The sequence below is a fragment of the Cynara cardunculus genome, unplaced genomic scaffold, assembly GCF_001531365.2.
Source record: "Cynara cardunculus var. scolymus isolate 2C unplaced genomic scaffold, CcrdV1 Un_Scaffold_609, whole genome shotgun sequence".
In the NCBI taxonomy this organism is placed as follows: Eukaryota; Viridiplantae; Streptophyta; class Magnoliopsida; order Asterales; family Asteraceae; genus Cynara; species Cynara cardunculus.
The window spans coordinates 197,277-214,466 of NW_020200593.1; the positions used below are offsets into that span (position 1 = coordinate 197,277).

A 17,190-nucleotide genomic window follows, 5' to 3' on the forward strand; every position below is an offset into this window, starting at 1 on the left:
AGAAGAAGAAGAAGAAGAAGAAGAAGAAGAAGAAGAAGAAGAAGAAGAAGAAGAAGAAGAAGAAGAAGAAGAAGAAGAAGAAGAAGAAGAGGAGGAGAAAAGAGTGGTTAAAGGGGATGTGACCCTTAAAGATTGGCTTTTGAAATCACCAAACAACAATCTTGGGGATCATCATGCAATGAAAAACCCTACTAAACTACAAGTTTTTGATGCAAGATCACCAATATCATCACACCCCATCATGAGTTCGCCGGAGGTTCGAAACATGGAGTTTTATACACCAAGGATTAGTTTTTCTTCAGAGAATCGATTTGGGACATTAGAGAAGGTTGATGAGAACGAAGAAGAAGAAGAAGATGATGATGATGATGATGATGATGAAAGAGAAGGAGGTTTGAGGTTGACTCCGATATTGAAGAGAAATGGGAATCAAAAGTTGAAGAAGAAGGTTTCTTTTAGGTTTCCTCAAGAGGCTGATATTTTTATTTTTTACTCGCCCAAAGAAAATTTCGAAGATAACTGATATCGACTCTTTTTTTAATCGTGGATGTAATATCAGCTTTTTTCTTCTATGGTCTTGTTTTTTTCTTTTCTTTTCCCAAGAAGGCAATCTTAATAACAATGAAAACATCATGTTGAATAGAAGGAATCAATGTGTTCAAGTTCATATTTTTACATGTTAAATTTTAGGGTTTAGTTACAGATTAAGTCATAATTTTTTAGAATTATGAGTCCTTCAAAAAAATGACTTCAATGTTGTGTTCTTGATACTTTTCTTAATGAATGAAAGAACAGGAGATGGAGGGAAATAGGGAGAAAAACTCGTGTCCTCTAGATACTTGGAAGATAAATGAAAAGAATCTAATGAAAAATAAATGAGTTTCCTCCCAAATAATGGAAGAAAGTGACGGGAGAAAGGATAACTATAAAAATATTATCATTTGATTAGACCCCTATATATATACATATATGTATAGACTTGGGATAATGTGAGACCAAGGCTTTTTCGTGAGACCCGTAAGACCAATTCTCAACCCTTGGATTAGATCTACAATCGTCAAATCTGAACATTAACAAACGCCATGAGACTTCTCAATAATCACAAAATTGTCACCGTGCAATTTTAGACCATTAGATCATTAGCTTATAAAGTTGATCAATGAACGTAAATTGGTCTTACGGGTCTCACGAGAAACTCTTGGTCTCACGTGAACCCAACCCTATATGTATACACACACACACACATATATATATATATGTGTGTGTGTGTGTGTGTTTGTGTGTGTATTTATACATATATATGTATATATACATATATAGGGGAACGATCAAATGCAAACCACTCAATTTGTACAAACCGTGCAAACCGCATTCAATCAATCATAATTTTTCATTTTGTTCATTTTTTTGTAATTATGAGAGGTTGATTAATCACTTTTATTGTGGAGGGTGTTAATCATAGATATTATCATCTTCATTATTTTAATTTTAGAGAAATACATAAAATAGTTTCATTAATGTTAGAGAAATACATGAAACAGTTTCATTAAGTATTATATGAAACAATTTCACAACCATATATGAAACAACTTCATCAAAAAAAATATTATATGAAACAATTTCACAAGATTAAACAATTTAATGAAAATTTTTCATAAGATTAAACAATGAAATCGACAGATGAAGATGGTTTGCACGGTTTACACAAATGAGGACGATTTTCATATAATCACTAATCTACATATATATATATATACATACATATACATATATATATATATATATGCTTTGGTTGGTTTTTATGTTTTTCTTTTGATGGTTGGTAATATGCTTTGGGTTTTCTTGGTGATAAACATGGTTTTGCCGACCTTATAATCGTCCCCACATCCCCTATGCACATGATTTCTTTTTATGGCTGCAAATAATCCACTTTATTTCCAAACAACAAAAGCTTTACAACCAACGGTTTTCATTTCACATCAAATCCAGCTACATTATTATTTTCTTTCATGGAAAGATATTGTTTTAGCAACCCCACTAACATTTGTACTAATCTTCTCCATATACGCCATTTTACTACATAAAATACTTATCATGTGTTTTGTATCTTACCAGATAAGAACCGAAAATCTTACCAAGTAAGATACATGGCAAGAGAACATTTAGTATTTCTTTTGGTAAACCGGTAAATGTATATGTACAGACACCATGAGCACCTCGTCTCCTGGAGATGACAACCAGGAAAATCCAAGTGACCCTTTCGGAGATTCGGAAATTTCCCAGTAAACCCCAAGGAGTTTTGAGCTGAGGACCTACCTTTTATCTGTCAACTGCGCTAGTCCTAAGATTACAATGCGGACAAATGCAATGAACTTCGGAGCAGAAAAGCAGCATTTTTAACACAAAAAAAAACGTCTATTGCTGATGACGATTTACATCGGGTTTATTTTACACACATGAAGATGAAGATTTTTGACACTAAGTTATACCAAAAGTCATCTGCAAACATACCTTGTAGATGCCAAGTAATGTAATCAGAAAAATAAATCAACCGGCGGAATCCATAATCCATTTCCAATTTCTTTGGAGGTCACGTCTTCCTTCCATCATGTGTCCAGGCTTAAGTCGACTCGGTGAACCACACAACCACCACTGAGCGTGCATGCATGCTAACGGATCCACAAGATGCTGAAGCAGAACAGATAAAGAAAATAACATTAGTACCAACAACAAAAGAAAACCAAACCAAACCAAACCAAACCAACCCAAACCAGTAAATCTCATCAGGCACAATCACAGACCCATAAATGTTCTTCAACTTCTAAAAAGTACGGTTTAATTAAAAATGACATTGGTTGTTTGCAACATTCGAATTGTTTTTTTTCCTTCTTTTCTTTTGTAGCTACCAAAAAAAACTTAAAAAAAGAGCAAAAAATATTTGAACCTGCAACCTGCAATGCCACATACAGTGACACTATCATTAAGTTGCAACCACTTTTTGTTAACTTACTGAAGTATACATCAAATTAAAGCGACTGCACCTTTAAAACCCCTGAAAAAATTTCCACTACCATGGGATGATAGAGAGTGTGCAAGGGCACCCCCTAATCCGCTCTCGGCATGAAGACTCGTGGCTTGTAAAACCAAAAATTATAAGAAACAAAGAGAGCAAGCTACAGAGAACGTGCGCAATCAAACAATAGGTACAAAAAAAAAGAAAAGACACAAGGAAACACACAACCGCAATACTGATAACTACTGGTACAACTACGACTAGTAGCAACAACTGCAGCATATTAACGAGTGATCCATTTCAGGGATTAATTTTCGATACAAACCTCTCATTTGTCCCTCAACACGACATAGCTTGGACCGTTGGTTTTCTGTATCTTGGAAATCCTCCTCAGGATATCCGCAAAAGCACTCTTGTCCTGCAATGGCAAGTTTTTTGGTTGGTTGATAATCGGCAAGGCAATGAAAATGATCGCCAAACAAAAAAATGTGATTTGGAGAAAGCAAAATACATGAATATTTTCAACACTAAAACATTTTCCCAATTGTTTTTAACATTTTTTTGTGAACGAGTTGACCATGGCCACCAAAGGCTCCTTCGCTTTGCCGGCTAATAAGGAAAATCTGTATAGGTAACCTTTTCATTGCATGTTGGAAATAATATTTGTTTTCATGACCCAAATCTTTGACTTTCTAGCCATAAAGAAGTGACCTTAAACCCAACAAGTTCTTATGAAACATAAGAAGACACACGAGTTTAAGAAGTAGCTTTCTTCCCTAACTAATCAAAACAAGACTAATTTTTAGGAGCAAGGGTTGATGTACTTTTACAACATCTCATTTTTAGGAGCAAGAGTTTAAGAAGTAGCTTTCGGAAAAAAAGGACTTGTTTCACATGAAAAAAAAATCAAAGTACAGGAACAGGCATTTTCAAGTCAACGCTAAAAAGCATAAATGCACACCTCTTTAGACCGTAGCCTGGATTTAAACTTGGCAACAAGATCCTGTGTGGTGACAGGTGCCTTGTGCAACAGAACTGCCCTAATTTCATCTTCCGTCACAGGTCCAGTAGATGGGGAAACTGCCGGTTTTGAAGATGATGCACCTTTCGTTGGCGCACTACTTTTTGAAGTGGAAACCGGGTCATCCTTCACAGGTTTCACCTCCTGAAACCCACAAACAATAACAAAAGCCAAGTTAGTTCAAAACAAGTTACCTATTTATACTTGGGTTCGGTAATTCTAACCGAAGTGCATTACAAAAGGTTTAGAGCCTAGAAGACAACATATAAATGTGGCTTGAATATGAAACAGAAATTAAGACAAACTTATGAGATGGCACTAGTGTACATTTTCTGTTTTCACTTTCTTTGGAGCTGCACCATTTGCTGGTTTAGCCTCATCACTGCTTTTCCTCTTTCCCTTGGATGACTTGGATGAAGATGGGGTTCCCCGAGCCGACCCTGTAGAAGCTGGCTTTGAGGGGCTACTGTCAACTGGTTCTTCTTTAGGAGGATTGTTACGCTTTGAAGACGCATTGTTAGGCTTTGGTGCAAGAACAGGGGAACTTTCATCTTCAATCTAGTCATAGAAGAAAGAAAGAACCATATTTTCAAAATATATTTCCAATGAAGACGAAATTAAAAAAAAACATGACAAAAACAAAAACAAAAACATAAACAATGGAACTCCCACAGTTAAGCTAGAAGTTTTTAAGCAAGTGCCATTTCGTAATAAATTGTGTCATCACATGATTAAAGGCTCTGAATCTTACTAAATGGATGTAATTACAGGTTGGACATGGTATACAAATACTAATTGACACCCAAATTGATGGGAGAAAAACACCTACAAGCTTGCATAGTTGCATAAGCAAGGCTAGTAGCACATCTTAAGCCTCAACCCATATGCTGAACATCAGAAGCTGGAAACCCAAAATTTTACACACAACTTTATTTGTACCCACCCCAACTAGTTTGCACCAAACGGCTTGATGTAAATGAAAGACAAGGGAGTACCTATGTGACCGATTAGTTGGCATTAATCCATTACTAATTGTTTGCCTTGTTAATTTTAGGGTTTGAATAGGAATGATCCAATAACTCAGATATACCATATAGAAAAGGTTTTAATATATTTCAAGTTGCAAAATATGATGTTACTGATACCTATTATTGCTAATTTGCCAATAGGCGGCAAGTGGAGTCCAGGCTTGTGCAGTTAAGGTCGTTGTCAATGGAAAATACATCAGATAACTAAATCTAGCTTTCTTTTGCCAAACGTGAGTGTTTACATGCAAAACAGGTTGAATCGTATTTCATCTTTAAGCCAAAGATAAAAGCTTAATCATCCAAATATATCTTAGATATATCTTTAGTGGCATGACAAATGTCTTAAAAAAAGGTTAAATTTTAGCACCCAAGCATGTACAAATAGAGCCCTAAATGCATATTAAGATTAAGATTCCCAGAATATTAACTATTGACAAATTAAGGGAAGAAACTTACATCATCATCGTCGTCGTCATCATCCTCTTGTTCTGGTTCTGATTCATTCACCCCATTATTTTTCCCAAGCAGCTTCTTCAACTCCTTTCCAGATTGGCTCAGTCCTCCTTCCTCTTCTTCATTCTCCTCCTCGTCTTCTTCATCCTAGAGGTTATATTGGACGGTCAGTCAAATGTCGCAATAACAAGTTATAAAACAACAGTCTAAAGTCTAAATATATATTAGAACACTAACAAATTTGCCAAGAAAAACAACTACATGGAAAGCAAACACTCCCAGACAGAGAACCTACAAATGCTCGCCTGAAATTAAGTGGATTTGTCTAAATATTGGGTATCAGAGAGAAACTGGCTATCAAACAAGTAATCATCTCTTCTCTAATCAAGTGATGATTGGCATCTAAATTAGGCAGCTACTACTGCTAATCTTCCCATCATTGACCTACTACAAAAGAATCAAATTGCACCGACACTGCTTCAGAACCAGAATACAAAAAACAATTAGTTACTTCCATTGTTTCCATGCCTCTGTCCTGGTTACTTTCAGTGAAAAGGAATGGCTTTCCCTCAAAATGCTGTAGGCTAAAGCACCGATCCAGTTACAACTCTTTGATGTAATTGGAACAAGAATTACACGAATCAACTCACTAGTCGGCTATTGATTTGTTTTATTTCCTTTCAAGCAGGAAACACTCTCCAGAATTCAATTATGACAGAATGAATATTCCAAACTCCCCTTGCTCTATTTAACACTCTCTCACCACCACTACAATTTGTTACAAAGACACAGATCCCTAACTGACTAAGGGATAATGGACACACCACTAACTCATAGAAAAAGACTGAACTACCCTTTGCTCCTCCTAGAGTAAGTATACTTAATCGCCTTTGCATCAATACCCGCCCACCAAAGCTGCACCTTGTCCTCAAGGTGAAAATCAGGAAAACTTTGGTGTGCCAGTTGATAATCTTCCCATGACGATTCAAATGTTGACAGCCTTGCCACTTGATCAACACTTTCAGTTCTCCTCCCGCCTTTACACCACTCTTGGCATTGACATGTTATTTCTAGATGCATCTCTTATCATTTTGTTTTGCACTTGGAGAACCCTAGCTACCTCTAGAAAGTGCTCATAATGAAGCTTCCCATCAATTGACAGTTAAACAACCAGCCTACACATGTTGATTTATAGTTGCCTAGTAGTTGCCATCACAAGGTAAAACTTTTGGTAAAGTTGGTGCAAAACTGTACCTTCCATGCTTGATCCTGCGGTCAAACAGATTCTTTTCAAGCTTCTAGTCAATAACTAACCTAGCCTTACCAATTACAAAGCCATCAGCAAATAGCATATATTTTGATAGGGAATGTTCACATATTTGATTGACAAATCCATCACATGGTACACACTACACAAGGACTTTAAGCATATTTCCATGTAATGCTACAGGTTCACCATGACATCCTTAACCGTGTTACTCATCAAGGCCTTTTTGAAGTTGATGTATTGCCCTCTAGCATCTTTTTCACAACCCACCAACAATACAGTGCTCTTGCGATTCTGCTCAAAGGCCTTCTCCAGGTCATATAAAAATTTTCATATATTTTTGTTCCTCTAAATCTACTGCTCTGAGCTTCGTAAGTATGCAATTTTTCATAGTTAATCAGACAGGAAAGAGAGTCTTAAGATGATACCAGGGACGCCGTTGAAAATAGGGAATCTGGTTACAGTGATCTTCAATTAATGGCAGCAAAAAATAAATCAACTTGGCCCAAGCAGACTCCTAAAATGTAGAAAGTAACTACGATTAGCTACCCTACTGATCATTTAGTACTCACACAGACATAAGAGTAATTCAGCAGCGACCGATAAGGATCTCTAGTTGTAGGATTATACAAGACGGGGCCTTTTTCCAGAAATAAAAGCCAAAGGAATTGCACCCAACAGGGAGATAGCCTAGGTACTCTTTTCTCTATCCTATCATTCATCCCTGCATCTTCGCTAGCACAGATGTATGCTGACTATGTGTGAAAAAGTCTGGTTCATACCAAGTAATTGGTGTTCAATTTCTCCGCCCTAGCCCCATCCAACTCCACCTGATCCCAACAAAAAAGGGAAGGAAAAAAATACCAATCTTTCCTTATCTTTCTCTCTTGGTCCAAACCATAGACGAGAGACGAGACAGAATCAGCTAAACAACCCAAGAAACTTCAAAAATCGACTCAATCATGTATTTGACAGGTCAGAATGACAGAATATATGATCCTAAATCATTATATATTTGACTCCACGATAAGAAATATGATAGAATCCAGAGAAAGTTCATTCAAGATGAACCAATAACAATCAACGCGTACTTGTTAATAGTAGGGGAGCTATTGCTGAGTGCGTGTTAATCGTACTTGAAAGGGAGTGATCGCTTTACTTGCTTGTAATTTATCCTTCAATCCCAAAAAGGAGTACAGAATCGGCCTACTTCCAATAGGTAGCTAGCTCTCCAAGATGCCTAATTCAATCCTAAACTGTCTGATAAAAATTAAGCATGAAAAAGTTCCTAGCAATCAAATCCACCTATAGAACTCCCTAATTATGAAAATACCAAAGTCTCCTTCTGCCCATACAACAGACCAATGCAGGCTTAGACCCATGTGAAAGCCTAACAAGATCCTCATGAAATGAAAAATAACTTGTTTACTGATTTTGACATATTACTTGTTGATCCACTAAACCATGAGTTTAGCGCAGAGAAGCTGAGCCATGTAATATGCACCAAGAAACTGCAAGTAAACAATCCACAGCCCATAAGCTGTCTATCATGCAAACTGATACCTATATGAGTAACAAGTATCAAAACAGATACTTCTACCTTTTCTCTTAACGCCTGTTTTCCTAATTCATAAAACCCATCTACAGGACTTCAGGTTTTAATTTATCATGGCATCTTATCCTAAATATAATAATAATTTATCTGATACATGCTCACAAACATAATAAACAAGACACCTTTCAGTAGCTTAGACATGTTGAGGTTCTCTCTGGACTAGGGATAGAAGGTACAACAGAATATTGGGGACAAACCTAGTTCAGTGAGGATGTTTCGATGCAACGTTGCATACATAAAGTATTTTGCTCTGGATGTTCAGATACGCTACCAAATGATGGATTAATTAAGTGAGGATCTTTTGCTTGGGGAATGGTTTTTAGTTTAAGAAAGTATCTCTCATATCCATCTCTCTGTTGGAATTTCAAGCACTTGCAAGTTTCCATCAATCAATATACCACCGCCTTCTTGCGAATGAAAAAAACTAAGAACAAACCTGCTTAATTTCTGGAGGGGCAGGGATTTCAGGGGCCAAATCTTCCCGTTCCTCAGGATCATTACCGACAGCTTCATCGTCATCTGTGAAAATCTCCTCATGTTCCCAGTCATCACCTGCAACAACAAAGATATGACATAATTTCAGTTCTCATGATGGGCAATACCAACAGCTAATTCATGGGAATCAAGCTTAGTACTTGCCATATCGACAATAATGCTTCACGAATTTTATTGATAAAACGTGTAGAAATAACCTTGCAACGTTCAAAGTGAAGCAATACTATTTAACAAGAAGAGAGTAAAAGGTGAGAGTAAGAAGTAATCACCCTTCTCAATATCATCATCATCAAAATCAAGATCACCACCTCTAGGACCTTCCTCATCATCGTCACCTCCTCTCTTGTTGAGTCCAAGTCTGTTTTTCCGTGCAGACTCTTCATCTTCATCTTCTTCTCCCCGGTCTGACACATTTGCCTCCTCATCCTCAGTGTTGTTCTTTTTACGCCCTCTCCCACCTGCAGCTCCTGCTCCACCAGCTTCCTTGTCATCAAACCTCTCAACTTCACCAAAAGCAGCAGCCCCATTGTTTGCTGCTTTCATCATCCATCTCTGATAACCATCTGCAGTTTTCCTTCTATTTTTTATCTTTTCTTCTGCTTCCTCGAGCGTAAGTTGCTTGTACTGCGCAACTTTGTTGAAGTTGTACCTAAAGATCAAATGCAATAGATTTACATGTGTTATATAAGACTAAGCGGAAGATAGAAATATTAATGTTAACACATACATACCAATGTTAAAAGAAGAAATTGTACATACCATGAACCAGCAGGTATCGCAACAAACTCCTTCCCCTGTAGCATTAGAAGGTAGTATGTTGCCGTCTGTGCACCCTCAAGAACACCCTGATACTGAAATTGCCCAGTTTCATCCTCCAAAAGCCAAGGTTTGTTCTTATATTTCTCCTACACAATTGATTCAAACAGCATATTTGACAACTGGACCAGCCAGGATGCAAGAATGAAGTCCACAAAATTAAAAGCCATACACCTCAAGAACTCATTTTGTAAACATAAAGGTATCTAAAAGCAGAATAGCAAACTGCAGTTATCATCTAGTAAGGCATGCATATGATTTATCTTTGCCTTCTAAATCCAAATCACGCAACCCCACCCATGGCCTATAAAGAGAAGATTTAACAGCCAAGAAAGCATAAGCAATTCATATTTATGCTTAGAAAGTAAATATACCCGTAGGGTATCTGTGATTTGACGTCCTTGTAATCCTTCTTTCTGGAGAGACCACTTGTTGTCATTTTTCTTCTTTGAGAAACTCGGTAAACCAGTCACAAATCTTCCTATGAAGTAATTTTTATCGCTGGCTGAACTTGCACGGACATTATATTCCTGTTTAATAAAATCGAGCAAATACGAACCTATTGTCAGCAAAGCTGGTATAAAAAAAGACAACAAACACAAATACACAATGCTTCTCAAAAGGATTTATCACAATCCACAAACACATTACAGTTGTCATTCTAAATGAAAAGTCTGCATTCCCTTTTCAGGATGTTCCAGCTAAAGAGGCCCCTTTAAAAATAACTGACAAGTGGCAAGTTATATAAAAGTAGTACTTTCAACTTGGAACATTAGATAAAAGGTTTAACATCAAGATTCTAATATTGAAATCAGTCTCAAGGGTGATAACGTACTTTTAGAATTGATGACATGGGATATTGTTACAAGGATTAGCTTGCAACTTGCGAAGGTCGCAAGATATTGTGCAAGTAGAGAGCCTTATATCTCCACATGCTGAAGTTTTTCTTTTGTTTATCATCTATCAGCATGTAGTTAAATGGTTCAAAGGGAGTATGCCCTAGATTTGGTTGATCAACACTCTTACCAACACAAGTTTTAGTCAAACCCACATTTTGAACCATCCAAAACACAAGTCAAAACAGACACTAACTTCTAGAAGTAAATAGCCAGGACATCACTGTTTGTGTGTTTCACAAGTGAATGCTATAACTGAAAATCGTAATAAGCCGGTAACAATATTAGATGCATATAATATAATCCAAATTGAGGGGTCAAAACCAAACTGAACTGGATTAGAAGCACACGCAGAACCACCATGGCCAACCGACCCATCTCAATTTAAAAATAAGAAGTTCGCAAAAAAGCCTTCTGGGATGTTTGAACCAGGACCAAATTAATTTAACTTGCACAAAATGCTCAGCTATACCCATCCCCACACCCACAGGCATGCAAACTAACCGATTAAAAATTTACTTATGGCAAACTCACTTTAGCTGACTAACCGATTAGAAGTTACAGGTGAAAAATAAGACTATCATAATAAAATCCTAAAACGTACAATCCTAGGCCTGTGCATTACATATCAACACTTAGACAGTGAATTAGCAATCCTCAACTACAAATTGCCCATGTTTCAATGATGTCTCCACCTGGTTATAGACTTACCGTGTGTGTCGAATATTAAATTGCAACAACATTAGATAGGCACTAATATGTCTACTATGGTATAAAAATGTTTTAGTTTTTGTAATTGCAGATACACATTAAATGATTAAACAGGAAACAAATGGCTCTAATGTCGCAAACTCAAATTAAAACAAACCCGGATTAAACGAGTGATGGTGGCGCCACAGTCCCGGCACTTATCCTTCCGCTCAGCCATGGTTTTTCCACAAGTCACACAAAGCGTCATGTGCTTACAGTTGCTACCATACAACTCCACCGTCGATCGACAGCCGTCACACGACTGCTTTAGCATCAAATCAAACGACATGTCTTTCCTAAATCCCTGCAAAATCACATTCCTCGATCACAAACTGCGAAATTTGAGGTTAACCAAATCGCCGACAGAAAATTGAAGTAATTAAATGTAATCTAGTCCAAATTCGCAGGCATATAGTCTGATTATAGTAATAAACCTGGTGGATCCGTTAATTTGAAAATCGAATTGAGAATTTCGCTCCTTAGGGTATGGAGTTAAAAAGAAGGTGATTTGGGGAATTTGGAACATAAAACATAAAAACGTCGCAAGTGCCTCGTATTTATACGGGTAAATATCTTTTCGGGTCGAGCTTGATCCGGGTGAATGCGGGTATTTTAGAGCATTTTCAACCCACTATTCATTAAGAAAAGAGTAAATTACGTTTTTAGTCCTTATAGTTTGTTAAAAGTTGTAGATTTTGTTCCTATATTTTTGAAATTACGGATTTCATCCCTATATATTTTCTGGTATTTTTACATTCACAGTGATTTCGTATTCCAAATATTATGTGGTTTTATCTGTGCATCGTCCTTGTGTTTTGGTTTTTTTCTTGTTCCATATATGTGTTCACAATATCTTCACAGCGTTCACAATGTTGATGTGTTCAAATTCATGTGCGAGCCCGTTAATTCATAATATTCATTTCTGCAAGTTCATGTGTTCACAATATGTAAAATGGTATATATTTAGTTATCACGATGTGTTCACAAGTTTTTATTTGACTTATTTTGGTTTTGTATGCGTGCATTTTACGATGGTAAACAAAGAGTGTTTTTTAAAATCCCCAATGTACCTTTACTATTGAATTAGAGTTGATTTTCTAAATATGTTAGGGGTCATTTACCAAATACACGGTAAGTACTTATCGGTAAATTTAACACTATTATTTAATTATCGGGTAAGATTTTAATGCACCAAAACGACATCGCATGTAACAATTTACACGGTAAGCGTTTACCGTGGTAAGAGTCGTTGCTCTCACTTATCGGGTAAGACTCTTGGTCTTTATCTCGCTCTTACCGGGTAAGATTCTTGGTCCGTACCATATTAATCCAGTGAGATAATTTGACTTGATAAGTGCTTACCCCTATAAGCGTTTGGTAAACGACCCCTTAGACTCTATCTTTTAGCCGATTTTTTGTGGTCAAAATTATATTGCGCGGCTTACGAATTGTAGAGTTCTAAAAAAAAGGCCCCTTATCATTGATTGTTTATTAGTTAGGACTAATTATCTATACTTACTATATTATAAAGCATTTAAACTACATTCTTAAAAACTATTTTTCATGCATCAAGTACCCTCTATTAATGCATATTACTTAAAAATTCAATACTACAAGTTGAAGTATAAGTACAACTTATTAAAACTCTATATTTGAATCGTATAATTAACTGCAGATAAACATAATAAATATAAAATAAACACTACGAGATGAAACATTTATTACAAAAGGTTTGAACGTTTGAGGACGAAAGAGAAAATGCTCCGAGGGGAAGTCGATATTTTTCATTCCCCAAGGGGAAAATGTCTGTTCTTCTACTTCCAGTTGATCCTGAAGCAAATCCTTTTTCGACTTCCTTCATGTCTAAGATTTTTTTCTAAAATATTTAAAACTTTTTATATAACTAACCGATAAATACAAGAAAATCCGAAATAAAACTGATGAAGGCCGAGTCCACCAAATAATAAATTCCAACTAACGACTAGTTATAACAAAAATTGTAGTAGTGTAAGTTGGGTCGAATCCACAGAGATTCAGTCTAATGTTATACGACTAGCGAATCAAGTACACGATGAAAAAGTAAAAAAAATAATAATCACGAGGGGGGTGTTGGATTTGATTAATTATTCTAAACATGCGATAAAATATAAATTAAAACAATTGATTAAAGTCTCAACATCGATTCAATACCGGTTAAGATGTTAGTGCCTATCATCGATTCCAAAAAAATGTAAACGGAAAGGACAAGCCCGAATTGGTTTTAATCGTTAACAAGCTCTAACGACCCAAATTTTCCATAGATAATCGTTGATTAAAATAAGCTCTCTAATTAACCTTTAACCACAAATACAAGCTTAAATAAGCTCTTAAACTCATAGGTGCGACTAGCTTTTACCGGACTAGAAAAAATACCAATTCAAAGCCATAAGCTCATAAGCTCGGCTTATCGAGACTTAAATCGCGAGATTTCAAATATTCAATCCGGGAACCTTATTGAAATCAAATGAATACTAGCGTTACTCTATCAAAATTCTAAGACGATTACGTATCTAAAATTTTTGAATAACCATTCCATAAGGGTGTGTTTGGTATGCATACAGGACAGGACATGATAGGACAGTTGTTCAACGTTTGGTAAGACATGACAGGACTGGACAGAATTGGACATAACTGATTAAAATGACCCATTTACCCTCAGTGAGCTGTTTAGTGTTTTTTTACTAAATAATCTATATAAATGTTAACAAATACAGTGTGCAAAGTATAACTTACATCAAACCACTACTGTTTGCAAAAATACATGATTTCATAATCAACTAATGATATATGAAAAGGGTAAATATAATATAAGCATCAAAAATCTATTATCGAAGCAAATCTATATGCATTCCATACTAAGAAAAAAAAACTCCTACCAACAAGCGCACAATCAATTAAAATGGATTAAATATCAAATAATAATAAAAATATTAGCATCAAAAAAACAATTTGGCTAGTGATCCCATATAGTATCATCACATTCACAAAATTTGGATTCCAGAAAACAAAAGAATCACCTATCACTTGTACAATCACTCCTATAAGATCAAAATCGAATAATTACTACTCTGATCAAGGGAAAACATACAAAATTCATCGAAAACAACAAATTGCATGTGTGAACCTTACGCAATACGTTTGACGGTGATAAAATCAAGAAAACAATTTATGTAATTTATTAAATTATAATAGAATAATTATTTTTTATAACAAAATATATCATTTGAAGTTTTCGTCAAAACAATTAAAATGACACAAAATAAAAAGTTTATGTGGTATTCTATTTTTATTTTTATCTTTTTTCTACATTATTTTTATTATTAATATATAATAAATTACATAAATTAATAAAAATATAGAAACCGTATAAAAATAATATTTTGAAAACAGTAAAATGAAAGTTTAAGAAACATAAAATACAATAAATAAAATTTAAAGAATGAATAAAATGTAAAAGAGATACCTATTTGATGTTTTAGAAGAAAATTAAGTTTTATTTTGAGGGTTATATTGGTAAAATATAAGCATGTTTCACCTTGTTCCACCCTGTTCCATGGGGTAAGGGTGGAACAGGCCTGTTTCATGGGGTAAGGGTGGAACAGGCCTGTTCCACTTTGTTCCACTCTGTTTCTGTCTGTTCCACATAAAATTCATGTCAAACATGGGACTGAGATCCTTGTCCTGTTCTGTCATGTCTCTGTCCAATGTACCAAACGCACCCTAAGAGAATTCCAATCAGTTAGCTAAACTAATTGAAAACTCAAATATGATAAACATTAAGTTCAGAAATCAAGAAAAAAAAAACTTGTTCAAACATGTTTACAATGAAATCTCAAAGCAATAACAAGTTAAAACCTAATTAAATCAATGTTGAAATGAATAAATTAGCAACACATGGCTAAACTAGGTTACTGATTCTAAAGGTTTTATGATTTACCGAAATAATCAAGAAGATCGATGAGAAAAGTTGTTGTCCTCCCCAATCGAACCAGACCACTGTTGTCTCCTTCTCGCGTCTTTCCCTTCTCCAATCGAATCAGCCCCTGCCGTCTTCGCTCTCGATTTCTCCCTTTTTTTTCTTTCGAATCAACCCCTCGCGTCTCTTGTAACGAACCAGCCCCTCTCCTCTCCTTCAATCGCGTCCCACGTCTTCTCCGAATCGAACCCCCCACGAACTTGTTGATGTCCTCTTCTCCCTCCAATCGATCCCACAACTTTTGTCGTATGCCTCTTCATCGAATCTGCTTCTGGTCGATCCAAAACGTGGAGAGGATGTGGGCTCTATTTGGGCTTGATTAAGTCCACAAGTTGGGCTTATGCTTTTGTTGGACTTTTAAAAAAAACATAGGTTAAGTAAACATATTTATTCACACAATAATAAAAATAAAAGGCCAAGAAAATATAGCCATAAAAAACACCTCATTTTTATTTTCTAAATTTTGTTTTGTTGTTTGTTTTTCTCGATTTTATTTTACAGAAAAATCTAGAGATATGTTGATTATTATTTTTATCTTAATCTATATATTCATATGGGTTTCAAACTAATGATTATAAGATTCTAATTTTATGGTTTAATTTATTTAATTTACGTTTTATTATAAATTAGATTTAAAATAAAAATATATTTTATTTTAGTTTAATGATGATTTGTTTTATAAAAATAATGATAAATCATTTTGTTAGAGGTCAAAGATCGTTTAATTTAAATGATAATTATATATATATATATATATATATAAAATTAAAAAATAATATACTTTAATACAAAAATGAGGTGATTTATTTCGGATTTTTTGTGTTTATCGGTTAGTTATATGAATAATTTTAAAATCTTAGATATTTTAAGGAAAAAAAATAATTGTTTCATCTTGTAGTGCTTGTCTAGTATTTATTATATTTGTATGTAATTAGTTATATGAATTCAAACTTAAAACTCTAATAAGTTGTATATATTTTTAATCAATCTGTAATCTTGAATTTTAAGTAATATGCATTAAAATAAGTGATATTTAATACATAAAAAGTAATTTTTAAGAGTTTATATTAAATGTTCAATAATATAATATGCAAATTGATTTTTTCAGTTTATAAGATTTTGAAACTCCATTTATATAGACTATCAATTATTAATTAATTGTTTAAAAAATACGTAAAATAATTTGACATGTATACTCATTTATGCTTCTTTGTTATGTCGGTAATGACAACACAATGTCGATAAGAATTCACATATTATTTGTTTTTTTTTACTTTTTAATGAATATATATATATATATATATATGTGTGTGTGTGTGTGTGTGTGTGTAAATAAATACAAATAGTCGATAGATCTTTGTTAAAATATAAATATATGTAAACGGAAAAAATGTAATTTATCATAAAAAATTCAAATTTTATGTATAAAGATAATTAAATTGTTTTGATTTTATTATTTAATATTTTTAAACGTGGATTTTAAAAATATCACACGCCGATTTATATAGGTATAGTTTGGCATATATGCATTATCATACGTATGCATACCAAAACCCCTTTTACATTCACCAAAGTGTCATCATCCTATTATTTTTCAAAATCCCGTGTCAACGTTAACTTCATATTTGATTTATGTATAAATCCAAATCTATGTTCTTCAGTAGATCAATGAATTTCGAATGATCGGTGAAATTTGTGAGTTTTCTAAGGACAGTGGTGGTTGTAACAATCCTCACATCCCAAATACATATAATTCACATCATCATACTCATAATACTAAAATAGTATTATTACAAAACATGAACTATCAAAATGTATCTT

The 17,190-nt window shown here is 34.6% G+C and overlaps 1 protein-coding gene across 2 annotated transcripts; it reads right to left on the reverse strand.

Moving 5' to 3' along the window:
* Positions 1 to 2,377: 2,377 nt before the first annotated feature.
* LOC112501822 (transcription initiation factor IIF subunit alpha) lies at positions 2,378 to 11,903 on the reverse strand. Of its 2 annotated transcripts, XM_025105550.1 has the most exons (11): positions 11,789 to 11,903; positions 11,473 to 11,658; positions 10,083 to 10,238; positions 9,652 to 9,797; positions 9,162 to 9,541; positions 8,834 to 8,949; positions 5,519 to 5,662; positions 4,362 to 4,592; positions 3,975 to 4,178; positions 3,339 to 3,431; positions 2,378 to 2,688 (listed from the first exon to the last, which is right to left on the reverse strand). In XM_025105550.1, exons 2-10 carry the CDS (start codon positions 11,641 to 11,643, stop codon positions 3,342 to 3,344), a joined length of 1,638 nt encoding a protein of 545 aa, XP_024961318.1. In that variant the 5' UTR covers positions 11,644 to 11,658; positions 11,789 to 11,903; the 3' UTR covers positions 2,378 to 2,688; positions 3,339 to 3,341. The 2 variants fall into 2 exon arrangements, with proteins under 2 accessions (XP_024961318.1, XP_024961319.1); XM_025105551.1 differs by lacking the exon at positions 4,362 to 4,592.
* Between the last annotated feature and the right edge of the window lie 5,287 nt (positions 11,904 to 17,190).